This window comes from Cynocephalus volans, chromosome 1, assembly GCF_027409185.1.
Source record: "Cynocephalus volans isolate mCynVol1 chromosome 1, mCynVol1.pri, whole genome shotgun sequence".
In the NCBI taxonomy this organism is placed as follows: Eukaryota; Metazoa; Chordata; class Mammalia; order Dermoptera; family Cynocephalidae; genus Cynocephalus; species Cynocephalus volans.
In genome coordinates this window covers 180,438,239-180,457,637 of record NC_084460.1, presented here as the reverse complement: position 1 = coordinate 180,457,637, position 19,399 = coordinate 180,438,239, and the positions used below count along the sequence as shown (strand labels likewise).

General features: G+C 40.1%; 1 protein-coding gene across 7 annotated transcripts in view; it reads right to left on the bottom strand.

Moving 5' to 3' along the window:
• Nucleotides 1–300: 300 nt before the first annotated feature.
• Nucleotides 301–19,399, bottom strand: part of IFNAR2 (interferon alpha and beta receptor subunit 2) — a 32,560-nt gene continuing 13,461 nt past the window's right edge. For 4 of the 7 annotated variants that reach the window (XM_063099711.1, XM_063099720.1, XM_063099735.1 and 1 more), the window contains 4 exons: nt 18,334–18,479; nt 14,897–15,062; nt 8,590–8,711; nt 301–2,490 (listed from right to left, as the gene is read on the bottom strand). In XM_063099711.1, the coding sequence (XP_062955781.1) occupies nt 1,780–2,490; nt 8,590–8,711; nt 14,897–15,062; nt 18,334–18,479 (1,145 nt within the window). In that variant the 3' untranslated portion in view covers nt 301–1,779. Of the gene's footprint in view, nt 2,491–8,117; nt 8,203–8,589; nt 8,712–14,896; nt 15,063–18,333; nt 18,480–19,399 lie in introns of all 7 variants that reach the window. The other 3 variants (XM_063099744.1, XM_063099751.1, XM_063099760.1) reach the window with 3 other exon arrangements.

Here is a 19,399-nt window from a genome sequence, read left to right as displayed (position 1 = left end):
GTAAGTTTTAATTTCCTTGTAAACTTGTGCAGCGGTGAGGCTGGAAAACCCGGAGCAGGCCGATGTATTGAGTAACGATAGGATTCCCCATGTCAACTGTAGCAGAGGGAGGGGAAATGCTCCCTAGGTTCCTACAGGCCACTGCTTGGAGTTAGAGGGAGCTGGTGCAATCCTAGAGATAGAGATGCCAGCAGAAGCCCCAGAAACCGGTACCTGCTACATACATACACTTTCTAACGAGAAGCAACTCTGAAGACCACACCAAATTTCTATTTAAAAAGTATTTTTATATTACCCTTTTCCAACCTCCATTATACAAAATTTAAAAAAATACACACACACACACACACAGCCTTAGAGAGGTTATACCAAAAGATCAATCAAAATATGATAGATGCATTCAGGGGGCAGAGAAATGGATTATGTACATGACAAGGTCTCTTTCCAGTGGAATTGCATTAGATTATTAAATAAGGCCTTCCCTCCTCACAGTCCTCACCTTTTGAGTAACTTCAGAGCAAATATGCAAATAATCTATTCAAAGTCCTTGAAATAGGGCTGATAATTTTTGTTTTTCCCCTTTTGAATGGGCCTAGGAGAAAGGTCTGAGAAACTGGCTTTTGAGGTGAGGGGAGTGAGATGGGAGGGTCCTGTATCTCCCATTCTTCCTGGGAGCCTCAGGGCTGCAGCACTTCCACCTGACTCTTTATTCCTGTACATTTTCTAATACCTCCCCTAGATTCATAAGATCTTGGAGATTACCTGGTCCAGTCCTCTTATTTCAAAAATGAAAAAAACAAGGCTCAGAGAAGCTAAGCAAATGCCCAACGTCACACAGTGACATGCTGGCAGTCAGCCCTCTGAGTCCCAGGCCTTGTACTGTTTGCTACATTCTAGAACCTTATTTTTTTTCCCCCAGATTCCTGGGAACTGTAATCACTTGGAAGACATTTGGAATCAGCACCCATAGCACTTCTGAAATTGTCAAAAAGAATTTCTGGGACTTGTATGCAATATTTCTTCAGAAGACTCTAAAGCCCTTTTGCTTTTGTTCTCTTCTTTAATCTTAAAATATGGCACTGAAATTTTATCCCTCTCCCCCATGCAATGCTTCCTCCTGCCTGACACTAGAGTTATGCATGTATATGTCTGTCTTCCCCACTCAAACGGGGTAGGGCTAGCCAAGGGACTGAGAGTGGAATTCTGAGTAGAGGAGAGAGAATATGACATCTGAGAGGTGCTCAGGGCCTATTCAATGAAACTTTGCTGGCCCTTCCCTTCTATCTCATGTGTCCCCCTCCTTTCTGTCTAGCTGCCCTTCCTCCCCTCTTTCTGCCTGCTGTGCTGCTCTTTCCTTGAGCCTGCTGGGCTCAGAGTCTCCACTTACTAACACAGCTGACTTCTCCTGCTCAGTGTTTTCCTCTTCTCTCCACCCTCCCACCCTGGCCCAATTTAATTATTTCCCAGAAATATAACAAGGCCTTGGACCACCCCTGAAAACCACAGGGCACTTTACTCCCTGGGAAACATGATGCAGATGCATCAAAAGTGCATTAAAGGGAATGGGCAGAGCATGCTCCCTTCAAAGTGCTTTGAATGTGTCGACAATGTCCTGGCTGGGAATCTGCATAGATGATGTTACCAGGAAGAAAGGGGCAGACTCTACGGTTTCCTACTCCTTCCCTCAGAGAATACTTGCAGACCACAAAGCAGCAAGTTAGGGTGCAAGGAGCGAGAACCCCGCAGATATTTGTCCAAGTTCTTTAAATAGTTTTGGAGTCATCTTATTACATAACCATCCCTGAGGTCAACATCCAACTCAGAAGTGTCACTTTTATCTGATGGAGCATCTTCAGGACACAGGCTTTCTGAAGAGGAGCCAGCGTAGGGTGGCTGTGTCCCTTCCCCTGTGGTCACCAGAAGGCTTGATTCCGTTTCATTGGGATCCTCTAAGTTGTCTCTCTCTTCTGGAAGAGATAATGACATCAGAGGGGCTTCTTCTGGGTCGTCGTTGAGGACTCTTATAAACACAGAGTTTAAATCCACATTGAAGATAATTTTGTCTCCAGACTCCTCAAGGGAGCTACTGTCCTCATCAGGAAAGGGGTCCTGGAGTGGACTTTCTCTCCTCTCATAAGACCCACTTGTGTGTTCTGACTGCCAGGGGCAGGGCCCCAGCACCATGGGGGGCTCAGCATCAGCGTCGGACAATTCAGGCAGCTCCTCAGAGTCTGGGTCCATAAACTGGGACTCCTCAGAGGTCCCAGCTGAGGAGGCAGGGGCCTGACTCAGAAGCCTGCCTGTTAGTCCATGCATGGTGTAGCCCCCAGCACTTGTCCTGGGGGCTGCTTCATTGTCGTCGTCACTTTCATCATCATAATTATAATCCCACACTTTCTTCTTTCTGTTGATCAAAATGACCTCCACCATATCCACTGCTTCCAAGAGTGGCTGCTCAGGAAATATCCAGGCTGAAAAGTTACGAAAATTCTTAAAAAAAAAACCAAAAAATAGTTTGTATCAGTTGTGTTTGCTTTTTATGTTTTACCTGATAAAACTTAACGAGGTTGACTGCACAATGATGCTGATGGTAATAACGATGACAACAACAGTAGTAAAAGCTAACAGTTGCGCAATACTTACTATGTGCCGGGCACTACTCTCCGTGCTTTACACAAAATTCACTTTCCCCTCACAACTCTATGAAGTATAGGCTTACTATTCTTAAGCCAACTTTACAGATGAGAACACGAGGTGCAGAGAGGTTAAGAAACATGCCTGAGGTTCATGGCTAGTGAGTGGTGGCAGCTGGATTTCAAACCAAGCAGGCTGCCTGCAGCAGAGACTGTTCTGACTCTCTCCTCTCTGGTTCCTCTCACTTTGCTGCTTCTTGCCTGTCAGGAGAATCGCTCCATTTAGGCTGAATAGATTTCAATTCTGGATTGTCAAAGCATTCTTCAGGGATGTCAAGGAACTGTGGGGGAGGAAGGACTCTAGGGAGCTGATTCCATCACTTGGGGTCAAAGGCCCCAGGAAATACATGCCCCCTGGTCTGGACCGTTAAGATGCATGTGACCCCTGAAGAATCAGGGATGGGAAGGGCTGGGAGACTGGAGCCTGTTACCCAGTACTTGGAAGAAAACACCCCCAGGATACAGTGGGGTGGGGCAAGCTAAAGAAAAAATGAGGCAGGCCGAGTTTCACCCTGTTGGAGAATCCTGTTGTCAGACTGATCCGCTTTGGGGTGGATTTTTCTACTGGGTTGTTCATCTTTTTTCTTATTGATTAATAGGAATTCTTTATGTAATGGTACACTATTTGTTGATTATTTATATTCTGTATATTTTCCCCTAGTCTGTGGTTTATCATTTTACTCTTTATGATGACATTTGATTAAAAAAAAATCCTTAAGGCCGGCCCGTGGCTCACTCGGTAGAGTGCGGTGCTGATAACACCAAGGCCACGGGTTCGGATCCTATATAGGGATGGCCGGTTTGCTCACTGGCTGAGCGTGGTGCTGACAACACCAAGCCAAGGGTTGAGATCCCCTTACAGGTCATCTTTAAAAAAAAAAAAAAAAAAAAAAAAATCCTTATTTTTAGTTTAAGAAAAAGTATCAATTTTATTCCTTTATGGTTGCTTTTTGTGTCTGAGAGAAACTTCCTTACCTTAAAGTCATAAAGAATCTCCTCTATTGCCTTCTAAAACTTTAGCAGTTTTGACATTCACATTATAGCCTTTAATTTACTTCAAACTGATTTTTGTGTATGGTGTGAGGTAGGGATCCAATGTCATTTTTTCCCCATATAAATAACATTTATTGATCATTCATCCCATCCTTTTCCCACCAATCTGCAGTACCCTCTCTATCACTTATGTTTCCATATGTGTGGGTCTGTTTCTGGGCTCCCCATTTGATAAGGTCTTTATAATGCTTTTCTCCACAAAGTTCTGATAATTTGATAAGATTTGATAATTTTCTCCATCATCTTGTACACTGTCTGTTAGATTTATTCCTTAAATGTTCTAGAAATATTCTTTGTTGTGCATTGTCTGTTAGGTTTATTCCTTAAATGTTCTAAAAATATTCTTTGTTGCTAATACAATGGTATTTTTGTAACTATATGATTCCATTTATATGAAGTTCAAAACCAGGCAAAACTAATCTGTGCTATTAGTAATCAGAATAGTGGTTACCCCTGGTGAGAAGTAGTGACTGGAAAGTGGAAGGAGAAATTCTGGGGGTGCTGGTCATTTCTTCTTTCTTGATTGAGGCATGAGATACATGCATGTGCTCAGTTTGTGAAAATTCACCAAACATTACACCTATGATGTGTGTACTTTTTTGAATGTTGAAAAACAGCTTCATATATATTTTCTAATTGAATGCTGCTAGTACCTAAAAATGCAAGCATTTTAATACTGATTTTGTAAAATTAATATTGATTTTGTAAAAATTTTTCTAAACTTATTAATGCTCACATTTTATCTCCAGATTCACATGTTTTTTAAATTTAGACAATTGTATCATCTATAAATTATCATTGTCTCTACCCCATTCCTGACTCTAAGCTCCATGAGGACAAGGCTTTTTGTTTGTTTCATGCAATTCTATATCCCTAGCACATAGAAGATGTTGACAGATGCTGTAGATTGGATGCCCTCTGCCCCCAACCATGGAAGCTTAATTCTCACTATAACTGTTGAGGTTGGGAAATCCTATTATGGTTATTGAAAGGTGGAGACTTGAAGAGGTGATTAGATTGTAGAACCATGCCATAGTGAATGGATTAAAAATGGTGCTCAGGATATGGTTCTGAGGGCTTTAAAGAGAGCACATAAGAGGTTAGTCTCTCTCTGCTCTGCCATTTTCTGCCATGTGAGACCCCTGGGTCACTGTCACCACCACCAAGACCCTCACTAGATATGTTTCCTGGACTTTGGACTTCCAGCCTCTGGAACTGTAAGCAATAAATTTTGTTTTCTTAAAAATTACTCACTTCCATGTATTTTGTTATAAACAACAGAAACAGACTAATACAGTATATAATAGATGCTTGATAAATATTTGGTAAATTAAAAATAAAAAGAAAAGAAGCCATTTCAAAATTTTAACATTTTAATTCTTGATTAAACATACATACAGAAACACACTATGCCCAGAGTTCTGAGTTTTTACTTGAACATAGATCAACAAATTTAAAAGGAGAAATACTAGATAGACACAAGATAACAACATGGTAAGAAGAGTGCAATTTTATCAACTGGAGGGATATTTAATTATATGGCTGTTGAAAAGTTAGGAGAGTAAAGTGAATGTGTTCAAACATAGAAAAATATTTCTTGTAATAGTCCATTTCTGTTGCTTATAATAAAATACCTGGAACTGGGCCATTGCTTATAGCTTTGGAGGCTGGGAAGTCCACAGTCCAGGGAACACATCTGGTGATGTGACTCTACAGCAATACAGGGTTTCACATGGCAAGAATTGCAGTGAAGACAGAGACTCTCACATGCTCTCCTTTTAAAGACCTCAGAACCATGCTCCTGACCACTGTTATTAATCCATTCACTACAACACAGTCCTACAACCTAATTATCTCTTTAAGGCCCCACCTTTCAATCACCACAGTGGGATTTCCCACCTTCTTAACACTTTCAAAGTGGGGCCAAGCCTCTAATACATAAAACTTGGGGGACATGATTCAATCCACATCATTTCTGAATGAAATATTACAAAACATAAAAAGAAAGCAATGGGGTAGAGAAAATGATAACAGTGGGCAAGAGTAGTTGAGTCCAAAGACATGAAAAGGTTTTAGAAACATGTAAGATTAGCTCCTCTGCCCAGAATCAGGCAAGAGAGCACGCTTGGGGTGATAGGCAGGAGCATGCTCAAAATACCACTTCTGCGTGGGTGGCCCCCACAGCCACTGCCACAGCCATGGCTGCTGAAAAAGCAGCTCAATGCCACAGCAGTAGCCATAGCCACTGTGCAGCCCACTAGACTCTTGACTGCACTGACACAAGGAGAGTCACCAGTGGAGACCAGAAAAAGAAGAGTATGTCTCTTTCCTCAAAGCTCACCCCAGAGGAATAAAAAAATCAACTGCTCTACCAGATGACCAGACATCAATGCAGAGATACTAGAAATATGAAAATCCAAGGAAATATGACACCACTAAAAGAATACAGTAATTCTCAAACACCAGAGCAGGAAACTCTTGAAATGACTGAAAAGGAATTCTGAGCAACAATCTTAAGGAAACTCACTCAGATCCAAGAAGACTCAGACAACACAATGAAATGAGAAAAAAAAAACAAAAAACAAAACCCAGGATATGAAGGAAGGAAATTTACGAAGAGATTAATACCTTAAAAAAGAATGTAGCAGGCTGGTTAGCTCACTTGGTTAGAGTACAGTGTTGGTAACACCAAGGTCAAGTTTGGATCCCCATACTGGCCAGCCACCAAAAAAAAAAAAAAAAAAAAAAAAAAAAAAAGAAAAAGAAAAAGAATGTAGCAGAACTCATGGAATTGAAAGATTCACTCAAGGGAATGAAAAACAGAGTCAATAGCTTAAGCAGCAGGCTAGAACAAAAAAAAAAAAAAAAAAGGAAAAAAGAATTTTAAAAAATGAATAAAACCTAAAGGAGCTAGCAGACAACCTAAAGCACATAAACATTTGAATCATGGGTGTTCCAGAAGTGGAGGAGAAAGGAAAAGGCATGTAAAACCTGTTCAATGAAATAATAATGGACAACTTCCCAAGTATAGGGAGAGACATGGACCTTCACATCCAGGAGGCTCAAAGATCCCCAAACAGATTCAACCCAAAAAGATCCTCTCCAAGACAAATTATAGTCAAACCAGCAAAGCTCAAAGACAAAGAGAGAATCTTAAAAGAAGCAAGAGAAAAGCATCAAGTCACCTTTAAGGGAGCCCCTATCAGCCTAACAGCAGACTTCTCAACAGAAACTCTGCAGGCTAGAAGAAAATGAGATGATATATTCAAAATACCAAAAAAACCTGCCAGTCAAGAATACTATACCATGCAAGGCTATCCTTCAGAAATGAGGGAAAAACAGTGTATTGTCAAGACAAACAAAAACTGCAGGAGTTTGCCACCACATCACCAGCCCTCCAAGAAATCCTCAAGGAAGTCCTGCATCTGGAATCCGAAAAATGATAATCACTATAATCACTACCGCAAACATACAAGAAAGAACAAAACCCACGGCAGAACAAAAATGAAAACAAGAAAGAGAAAGAAACTAAACCTTACCACCAAAAAACTATAATGACAATGACCTATGACATAAGGCCCCTGCTTTATTTCTGATTTTAGTAATTTTGGTCTTCTCTCTTTTTTTCTTGGGCAGCTTAGATAAAGGTTTGCAAATTTTGTTGATCTTTTTAAAGAATCAACATTTGGTTTTGTTGATTTTCTCTATTGTTTTTTAATTCCCCATTTGATATATTTCTGTTGCAATCTTTGTTATTTCCTACTTATGTCTTTTGGTTTAGTTTGCTCTTCTTTTTCTATTTTAAGGAAAAAGTTTACATTTCTGATTTGAAATTTTTCTTATTTCTAATATAGGTGTTTACAAGCATAATTTTTCCTCTAAGCACTTCATGAGCCCTGCATCCTATAAATTTTGATATGTTGTACTTTGATTTTTATCTCAAAGTACTCTCTAATTTCTCTGTTATTTTTCTTTTTACCCATTGTTTATTTAGTAGAGTGTTGTTTAATTTCCACATATTTGTGAATTTTCTAAATTTCCTTTTGTTATTGTGGTCAGAGAGCATATTTTCTATGATGTTAGTATTTTAAAACATATTAAGACTTGTTTTGTGGCCAAAATTTTTTAAAAAATTCTTTTTGTGTGAGAATACAAAAAATATATATGTAAGATTAATACACTCAGTTGAGTAAAGGCTCTCAGCAGAAGCACAGAGAAGAAAAAGACAAGCAAACAGTTGTTTTCACTAATAATGAAAGTAACACAAATGAAAGCAACTACAGGGTAACCATTATACACACAATAATGAACAAAAGTAGTAAAAATGATTAATCAATGTCAGCAGAGCTTTGGAGAAATATGTACACCTACATATCGCCACTGGCACTATAAATCAGTTCTTCAAAATCTTTTTATAAGATAAATCCACTTTGTGTATATGTTCCACTGAAGTAATCTAAAATAAAAAAGATAGTCTATATAAAAATATCCATTGCACTATTCATAACGGCTAAAGAAACAAAATAAAATAAAGGGAAAAAATGAAAAGGAAATCAATCCAACTATCCTACAGCTGGGAAATGGTTAAGTGAAAGATGATACCTTAATAATAATGGAATTCTATGTGATCTTTATGAATAACAGGTAGATAAAGTATAAAAAGGAAACATAGAATGCACTTATAACTGCAAAATATATACCTGTAGGGACGGAAAAGAACCCCAGTGATAAAACACATTGGTATTTTTAGAAAATGAGATTTTCTTCTGTGAAAATATTTGAGTATATAATAAAAATTCTTAAAATAAAAAATGAAGATAGAAAATTTTAAAAAACTACATACCAAGACTTTGGGTAAATTTTTTCTTAAGCATATATAACCAATCCACTTCAGTATTATTATGGTGCTTATGAAGACTGCTACTATCAAAAACACAGTAATTATTCCTCCTATTTTGGCAGATTCTGTTGAAGAAAATTAAATGCTTTATTTCAAAAGAAATCCAATAAACAAATACAGATACAAATAAATGCACATTGGTCTGGTGTTAGAAGGTAACATCAAGGAAGCAAAAGTTTACAGAAATAGCTTTATCTTGCTAAATACTAAAGTGAGAGTAATCCAAGTGTGTATTTTTTAAACAATAAGATAGCTTTAGCTTTTAAAAGTAAAATTTCTTCCACATTATGTTCTGTAACTGGACTGTCCAATATAGTAGCCACTGACTGTGGCTGTTTAAATTTAAACAATCAAAATTAAGTAGAATTAAAAGGTTGATTTCTCAATCATATGAGCCACATCTCAAATGCTTGGTATGCACCACAGGCAGGAAGAAGGGGGAACAAGAGTCTGTCTGGAAAAAACAACGGGGTCGTTCTGGGGCTGGACTTTGGCCATGCCAGGGCCCCAAATCAGGGCTCTGCAGAACTTGCCTTGTGCTAGTACAAGTTCTCCTTAGTTTCTTGTCAAAATTCCTTTTGCAAAACCTCAACTTTCTGATTGAAAATAGCCTTTGTCCATAAGTCTGAATGGACTGAAAAGAAATCGGTAATTATGTCACTTAGGCTCTCTTCAACTTCCAGAAAGACCTTTATTAATATTAATCTTGTAACTACAGCTTTAGGCAACATAGATACAGGAGGGGAAAAAGGAAATAAACATGGATATGTACTTTAAATCTTTCAGAAGATTAAGGAATGAATAGAAAGAAACTCAGTAGGGAACCTTGCACTATCAGCACAGGATTCATGAACCCTCTCTCTGCCCCATCAAGACTGAATGAGGGATTGTCATATCAATGACAGTTCTAGAATCAGATCTAGCCACAGAGGCACACCTTTGTGATACACAATTCTTTTTTTTTTTTTTTTAAATTTTATTTTGTCGATATACATTGTGGCTGATTATTGTTGCCCATCACCAAAACCTCCCTCCCTCCTCCCTCCCCCCCTCCCCCCCAACAATGTCCTTTCTGTTTGCTTGTATCAACTTCAAGTAATTGTGGTTGTTATATCTTCCCCCCCCCCCCCCCGGTTTTTTTGTGATACACAATTCTTACATGTACAGAGTTTACATTTCTGGAAAGCATACTGTCAACCAAAATGATTTCATTAGTGAAGCAATGGCATAATACTGAGATTCTGACTCATGGACCCACACGGTTTTCTAGAGAATAGCTACAAAGGACCATGTGTCATCTATTTAATAGGATATCTTATAAACCAAATTATGTAAATTGCAGTTAATATGCTAGAACAAGACTGCTCAATTTGGGGTATTCTCATGAGTCTGAGACTTCTTAATGAGAACTTAAGTTTTTTGTTTGTTTTTACCTTGATGATAATCTAAAAAATACAAGTGTCTCTTGGGGTCATGACAAATTATGCATGCATGCTATTTTTAAATATTTCTATTTGAAAATAGGAATCCTGTCAATGTTTCAACTTGGAAAGGAGAAGTTGTAATTGGATGTTACTGCTATTAATCAACCCATCTTGGGAAGGTAGACCAGGTTGTGCCTTCAAAATTTGGCCTTGGATGAACCTGTCTTTCTTTGGATTCATTGTTAAGACTTTTTAAGCAAAACATAAGAAACCTCACAAGCAGAGGGCTGAGCTGACCAATAAGGGCAGGTAATATCTGATTACTAGTATCTTTAATGAAAAACAAAAAGAACGTTGTCAAAAGATTGATGATGATTAACATCAGTCTCTTGAGTTCCTCCCCTGCTTGCCCTTCTGGACCAGGCACCACCCCCTGCCACCTGGATTACTGTGATATCAGCCCAGCAGTTGCCTGGCTCCCATCTGGTGGCATCCAGATGCTCCTTTTACATCCTAAGTCAGATTGCGAGGAGCCAACCTGCTCGAAACCCTCTGAGGGGTCCTCATCTCTCAATGGCTTCTAAGGCCCTACACATCACCTAGGGTCCTCCACCTTTTTCTGACCTAAATTGTTGCTATTCTTCTCTTGCTCAGTTCACTCCTGCCATACCATGTCAGGCATAACCCTGCCTCAGGCTTGCACTTGCTGGATCCTCCACATGGAACTCTCTCCCCTGATGTGTCTGCAGACTCACTCCTTCACCTCTTGTCTATTACTATTGTAACAAATGACCACAAAGTTAGTGGCATAAAACAACACAAATATATTATCTAACAGTTTCTGGAGGTAAAAGATCCAAAATCGGTTTCACTAGGATGAAAATCAAGGCATTGGCAGGACTGCCTTCCTTCTGGAGGCTCTAGGGGAAAAGCCATTTCCTTGCCTTTCCCAGCTTCTAGAGGCTGCTTGCATCCCTCAGCTCGTGGCCCCTTCCTTCATCCTTAAAGCCAGTGTTAACAGCATCTCTGAGCCTCTCCCTCTCTGACCTCTGCTTCTGCTGTCACAGCTTCTTCTGTGACTCTGAGTCTCCTGCTTCTTTCCTTCCCTTATAAGGACCCTTGTGCTTACATTGGGCCCACCTGAATGACCCAGGATAATTTCCCCATCTCAAGATCCTTAATTTAATCACAACTGCAAATCACAACTTCCTTTTGCCATGGAAGGTAGCATGTTCATATATGCAGGTTAGGATGTAGACATCATTGGGGAATCATTATTCTGATTATCACAGATCCCATGGGTGGTTACTCAGATGCTACTTTCTCAGAAAGGCCCTCTCTGGCCGTCTGTGATGGGGGATGCAGGTGTCCTGCCCATGTCCCCTTTACCAGTCATCATGTACCCCCCAGGGCTGCCGTGCGTAATGGCTGATACATCTCAGAGCTGATCCTTCTCTAAGGAACTGCCCTTGGCCAAGGTGGGGCTGCCTCACCTGAAGGCTACACCACAATCACACCAGCAAAGCAACTGACCAACTGACTGACTTGAGGATACGGGTCATGCTCCAGAGAACACACTAGGATCAGGCTCAAGTTAGGCTCTGCCAGAACACGTGCTTGCTTAGTTAAATTCTCTCTCCCCATCCATCCCTATCTGTTCCCTCATTCCTCTTCTCCTGAGACCCCCTCCTCCTCACTAATAAATCACACTTGAACAAGAATTCCCATCCCAGGCTCTGCTTATAGGAACCAAGACACCACCCTATTTAAAATAGCGACCCACCCCTCCACCTGACATTCCCCTAGTCTCCCTTCCTGCTTAATTTTTCTCCACAGTACTTACTGTCACTTAATGAACTATATATTTTCTTTTCTTTTTTTTTGCCTTTTTCGTGACCGACACTCAGCCAGTGAGTGCACCAGCCAGTCCTATATAGGATCCGAACCCGCGGCGGGAACGTCGCTGCACTCCCAGCGCCGCACTCTCCCGAGTGCGCCACGGGCTCAGCCCCTATATTTTATTTTCTTTATCTTGTTATTCTATCTCCTACTGCAAAGTCAGCTCTGCGAGATCAAGAATTTTTATCTATTTTGTTCACTGCTATATCCAGAAGAGAATCTGGCTCATAGTAGACCCCCAATAAATATCTGTCAGATACATGAATAGAGCCTTACTAAAAGAGCCAATCAATTAACTTAGAGCTTGACAAGGGGAAGGTGTTTCTCCAGATCTGTGGGCTAAAATCCTCCCATTATCAGTCTGTCCTGAGATTGCATGTGATGAAGTTTGGATGTTTTGTCCTCTCAGAACTCACATGGAAAATTGATCCTCAATGTGGCAGTGTTGGAAACTGATTGAGTAATGGGGGTGGATCCCTCATGAATGGATTAATGCTCTCCCTAGGTGGGGGGAGTAATGAGTGAGTTCTCGCTCTATAAGATCCCGCGAGAGCTGGTTGTTTAAAAGACCCTGGCACCTCCTATCTTGCTCTCTCGCTTCCTCTCGCCATGTGATCTGCTTGTACCCACCGGATGCCTGCCACTTTCCACCATGAGTAGAAACAGCCTGAGGCCCATGCCAGATGCAGCTGTCCCAGAATTGTAAGCCAAATAAACGTCTGTTCTTTATAAGTTATCCAGTCTCAGGTACTTCTATTACAGTAACACAAAACAGACTAATACAGTGTGTTTACTGCTGAGTCTCAGTGAGTTAATGCTGGTTGCAACCTACACTTCAAAGATCCCTCATCATCCAAACCTGTCTGGTTCCTGAGTTTGGTTAGTCGAGGATAGTTCAGATGTCAAATGGCTAGTGAGAGACACATTATCTGAACTTATTTAGTTCCTGACAAGAATCCAGACATCAAGTATTTGGACAGCTAGGGATACCTATGCTTTAACTGTCTTGGATAATGATAAAAGAATGGAGGCTGACTTAATATGAAACATGATATGTTCACACCAGGTAAAGATGAAATGACCTGACAGCATGCTGTTGCATGAACAACATGGTTCCTGGCACAAAGCTTGAAGAACCCGTAGAATTTCCTGAGTGATAGGAATGTCTTTTCCTAATGAGCCCCTTTGGGGGACCATATCTGAATTTATGCTAATGAGGTGACTCTTTATATGTGGTCAGATAGCTTCAGGATGAGGGCTGGCCGCTAGAAAAACCAACCACATGATCAGACGGTTGAAACTTCCAGCCCCACCTCCTGACCTCCAGGAAGGGGAGAAGAGCTGGAGACTGAGCCCAACCCTGTTGTCATTTAATCAATCACATTTTCATAATAAAATACAATAAAAACTCTGAATGCTAAGGCTTGGGAGCTTCCAGTTTGGTAAACATTTCAATGTACTGGGAGGGTGGTACACCTCGACTACACAGTGACAGAAGATCCTGAGCTCGGGACCCTTCCAGTCCTTGTTCTATATACCACTTCATTCGGCTGCTCATTTATATCCTTTATAATAAAATGGTAATCATAAATATAGCACTTTCTTGAGTTTTGTGAGTCATTTTAGCCAATTATTGAACCTGAGGGGAGGTCGTGGGAACTGAATTTGTAGCCAAGTTGGATAGAAGTGTGGGTAGCCTAGGGACCCCAAACTTGCTGCTGGCATCTGAAGTGGGGGCAGTCTTGTGGGACTTAGCCCTTAACCTGTAGGGCCTGTGGTAACTTCGGGTATTTGGTGTCTGAAATGAACTGAATTATTGGACATCTAATTAGTGTCACAGAATTGGTATTAGAACATAAATATGTAAATTTACTTTGGGTTTATATTTTTGTAAGAGCTATAGGCATAGAGGATCTGTATGCAGTTTTGGGTTGCTTGTATTTAATTGATGTTATAAAAGTAACTTAAGCTAAAGGTTTGAGATACTTTTTCCTTTAAAATCAGTCTATGCATCATTCAGTCTTGAGGAACACTAGAGAATAAAATCACACTACCCCGTAGTTGTAGTTAACATCGAGTGCTTTAATGTGCTAGACACTGTTTAGTGTAGCTCACTAAATTCACAAATAACCATATCTCTTAAAGTCATTTCCTTATAAATCCTACTTGGGTAAATCAGAACATTAAAGAAACTTCCATGGTGGTTGGGAAATTTAGAAGGGTTTCTTTGAGGGAGTTTTTCATAGATTTTCACTAGTGGTAAAACAGTTGGAGACCTAGCTACTTCCTGAGAAAATCATCAGCAGGAAGTTTCCTAAGCTTGATTGTTCTCACTGCACATTTCTGCACACAGAGGAAGGTTCTGAATCACACTGTTTACTGTTCTGATGGCTTTGCATCAGAAGGCCTTTCTGCTTTCATTAGTGACCATCTCATCCACACTAGCAAGCTTCCCTCGCGTCTATGAGGCGCAGCCCATGCTCCTGCCAGTCGAGCCACTTCTTTTTTTTGTGTGTGTGTGTGTTTTATCCGGTCGAGCCACTTCTATGAACCACATCCAACCTCACCACATCCATTTTCCCCCCTCTGATGTCTCAGAACGCAGGTGCTTTAAGCAACTCTGCATCTGCTAGCATTGGGCCGAACAATGACCAAGCTAAGGGCACTGAATTTAATCCCGACTCCATGTAATAAAAGCATTTCAACTTCTAGATTTTTGACCTTATGAAGGTAGATATGTGAGTGTCCCTGTGGAATGACAACATAAAAATGACTCTACCAGAGAACAGAGGCTGACCAACAAAAAATCTCTCTGTGATGTGCCTTTATTGGAAGAAAAACCTTTAATTCCCCATGAATTTTAGATTCTCTTCTTTAAATAGGCTTTCCTTCAGAATAAAAACATAAATTTTCAAAAACGAACATACCTGAGTCCTGGCCAGGTTGAAGGAAGGTGCATTTTAAGGGAGATTTTTCTGTTTCCAAAACGTAAGGCTCAAAATAAACAGATACACAGTAGTTTGTGTTTGGAAGTAACTGGTCAAGGACATAGTTGAAATCTCCACTTATGTTTTCAGTTATTTGGGGTTTGTGCTGTAAAAATAAGCAAAAAACCAATAAGACTTTGAGTATGAAATTAGTCAGGCCCTAAAAACTTCTTTGGGGATTTGTCTTCAAATCTTAAATAGGGTTAGAAATGTCATAGGTTTGGCAAGAAAAAAGATTTATAAGTCACTAGGGTAAGCAATTTATCACAAAACCACATGTGTATGTATTTATACACATGCACACACACGTACTTTAAAACTATGAAATCTAGCCTAGCAACTTCATTTTACAAATGAGGAGAAAAAGCCCCAAAGAGAAATAAGGGTCTTTGTGATGTCATTTTTACAAGATTATCTTATCTCTTTGACAATGTGTTTATTTCACACCTCAGAAAGTGCTTTCATACATATTAACTCATTTTGACTTTCAAAACAGTCTGCAAAGTAGGCATTATCTCCATTCTACAGATGAGGAATCGGCAGCAAAGTAACTTCTCCAACGTCACACAACTTGTCTGTGGCAGAACTGAGGCTGATGTCTAGTTTTTTGTCTTCTCCCTTAAAACACCTTGCCTCTTCTTTCCCATGTAGTTCTATTTCATTTTGGAATTAAAAAGATAATATGAAGTTTCTTTCAAGAATAACAACTTCTGTATTCTGTTTTACAATTTTCAAAATACATTCTTATTAGTAGTTTTATAAATTAGGATTTCTAACAGTTCAAATAAAGCCTTCTGTAACAATGTTTTTCTGCAAGTTTCTGTTTGGAAGGAGGAAGGGCTATTGAAAAAACAAACAAATAAATATACAACCCAACAAACTAAAAGCTCGTGCACGGCAAATAAGTAAAGAAGAAGAAGAGGGGACAGGAGCAGACACTGTATCAGGACGGGAGGGCTCCTGCCTCGCGGTAGATGACCACAATGTGGCTGAGGGCCAGATGTCTGGGCTCCACCCTCAGGGTGGCCATTGAGCGATCTCTAGCACGTCAGCAACGCTTGCTTCCTATTCCATGGAGCAAGCAGGAGCTCCCACCATGCGTTGCATCTGCACTGCACCCTCCACTTCTGCCCAGAGCTGGGCATGCACAGTCATCGCTCCCACCCAAGACCATCCCTTTCCTGTGCTTTCAAAACACTGTCCACTCTCATCTACTCTAGGCCATCAATCCAACAATGCCCCCTGGAACATTCCATCTGCGGATGAACATGCCATAATTTCTGCCATCTTAAAATGTCCTCTCCTGACCCCGTCTTCCCCTCCTGCCACGTCTATAAACCCCTCCTTCCTTTTATAGAAAAACTCCTTTTAAGAATGAACTCTCCTCACTGTCTCCAATTTTTCTCCTGCCTCTCTTTCTTCAGTCCACTCCAACCAGGCCTTTGCCCCATGACTCCACCAAAACTACTCTTATCCAGGGCACACAATGACCACCACATTGCTAAACCCAATCCTCCGCTCATACTCAACTGCCTTGTCCTGTGTGCAGCATTTGACTCGGCACATCACTCTCTCCTGGAACTTTCTTCTCTCAGCTCCCAGGACATCACTCTCAACTGTTTCTCTTCCTAGAATGCTGGCTGCTCCCTCTTAGTCTATTTTCCCGTTTTTTCCTCATTTGCTACATCTCCAACTTTTGGAATGTTCCAGGGCTCTGTCTTTGGACATCTTCTCTCCTCTCGGTGTGTCCACTCCCAGGTGATCTTATCTGGTCTCAGACATTCAATATTTGTACACCAGTGACTCCCTAGGACGTCTCCCTACCTGGGAGCTCTCCCCTGGACTCCATGCTCGGTACATCCAGCTCCTACCTAGCATCTCCCAGATGCCTTTCAAGCACCTTAAATTTAACATGTGCAAAACTGAGCTATTGATATCCAACCCCCACCTGCTTCATCCATAATCTTCCCCATTTTAATTAACAGCAACTGCATATCCAATCTATCTGAAAATACTGCTGGCTCCACTTGCATAATACATGCATGATTTGATCTCTTCCTACTACCCCACCATTGCCAAGTGGTCTGAGCCGCCACTGTCTGTTGCCTGGATTATACCAAAAACCTTTTTTTCTTGATTTAATTTAAAGACTAATTTTCTTTAATGAAGAAGATGCCTATTAACTATAGTTTTCCTCTTACAGTGTTTTCAGTATCCTAATAAGCATACCTCTCTTATTTTAGTAATAATAATCTAAAACACAGTAATTCATGAACATAAATGAGACATGATCAAAACGGGCTATTTAATGACACTTAATATAGTTCCTGAGCCACATAAACTTATTTTCCCCATTATTTCTGTTTCCTTTTACTTGAGTGTTGATTATAATCTATGTGTACATTAAAGGAAAAATGGCAATAATCATATATAATTTGTTACTGCCTAGTAAGTGATTACCATCCTAACAGTTTCCTAACTGGTCTCCCAATTCCGCCTTTGCCTGCTCTGGTCTCTTCTTAACACACCAGACAAGATGCCCTGTTAAACCTCGGGTCCGCCAGCAGCTTCTATTGGACTCAGAAGACTCAGACCCACAGAACTCTACAACATCAGCCCCATTACCCCTCTGACCTCACCTCTGCCATCCCCCTCCCTCAGTCACTCTATTCCAGCCACCTCTCCTTGCTGTTTCTCAAATCCACTGGACCCATTCCAGCCTCAAGGCCTTTGTACCTCCTCTGCCCTGATATCTTGTAGGCTGGTCTTACTTGCAAGGGTTTTATAATTGGCAAAAGGCTCTGCAAATGTAAGCTGCTGTTACAGCAGGGCCCACTGGTGAGTGCTATTTGTCCATTTCCACTTATTCTAGCATTCTGAGGGATAAAGACAACAGCAGTTGAAGGTTCAGGTCTGTCAGGTCTACCAAGACACCCAGAGGTTACTGACATTCAATTAGGTCATTTGAAGAAATAAGGAGGGGACAGAACTGCTGAAAAGAGCCACTTCCCTAACTGTGTATGAGGCTGCAGAGGCAGAGACAGATGCTTTTCATGTGTGGCTCAGCTAAACCATCCTCTCAGAGAAATCTCACCCTGGCCTGCTGAAACGTGGCTGCTCTCCTGTCTACACCACACATCTCTCTCTCTTCTGTGTCTCTTGGGGTTGTGCATGTGGCTTAGTCTTTTAAAGAAGGCTGAGCTGCAGGGTTAGATCAACATGTTTTCACAATGAATGAACTATAAGACTTCTTTCCTAAAGTCACCAGACTTGTTAGTTTTAATCATTCAACTACAAATTTCTTTTGGTAAAAGAGAGTCAAGTGTATCCATTGTCAACTCAGAACTGTTTTTATGCTAACACTAGAGACCACTTACCTTCTTAACAAGCCTCTCTGACTGTTCTTCAATGACAAGTGATAGAAAAAACTGTAATTCTTCCCTAAGGATCACTGGAAATTTCACTATCACATTAATGTGGTCTGTAAAACCAACAATCTCAAAGTCTGGTGGTTCAAGAGACACTGTGTAGGAAACAAAGTCAGAAACAAGTCCCGATGTCAGTTAATGATCACATAGCAATAACACCTCCAATTGTCATCATATAATCTTACTTCTTTTAAAGACAGCTATTTTCTTTTTAGTCTGCCTAAGATCCTAGTTGCAGCATGGATTGTTTTTATATTATTGGTAAAAAACTGAGAATAATAAAAGTGAAGTGATTTGTTTAACATTACCACAGGAAGTCAAGGACAGATTCTGGAATGAAAGTCAGTAACTCTCCCAACTTTCAGGCTGTATTCTAAACACAAAATTAAAAATGATTTCATCTTAAAATAATAATACATAATCATTATAGAAATATCAGAAAATACAGATGGGCAATTGTCTCTGGATGTGGTTAACCATTTTTTGTCTATGCCATTTGTGTAAATATATACATATGAGGGTACTTCAAAAAGTTCATGGAAAGATTCATATTATCTTTTAATTCCATTTTTCCATGAGTTTTTGGAAGGTATACACATATATAAACTAAAGTAGTGTGTGTGCATGTGTGTGTATATGTATATATAAACTAAAAGGATAACCCACATTGTTTTGCATGTTATAATTTTTACTTAACTATAGTTCATAAGCATATTAATACATATATATCTGCAGCGAGGGCTGGCAAACTATGACCTGTGGGTTGTGGACTTTTGTACAACCTGCAAATTTAAAATGGCTTTTATTTTTTAAAGGGTTGTTAAAAAAAAAAAAAGAAGAAAAATGTGACAGAGACCACAATGGCCCACAAAATCTAAAATGTTTCTTCTTTGGCCTTTTACAGAAAGTCTGCCAACCCCTGATTTACATCACAATTTTTTATGGCTAATTCCATTTCACTAAGTGGCTGTACCATGATTCACTGGTTCACTATTTTGAACACGTAGATAGTCTC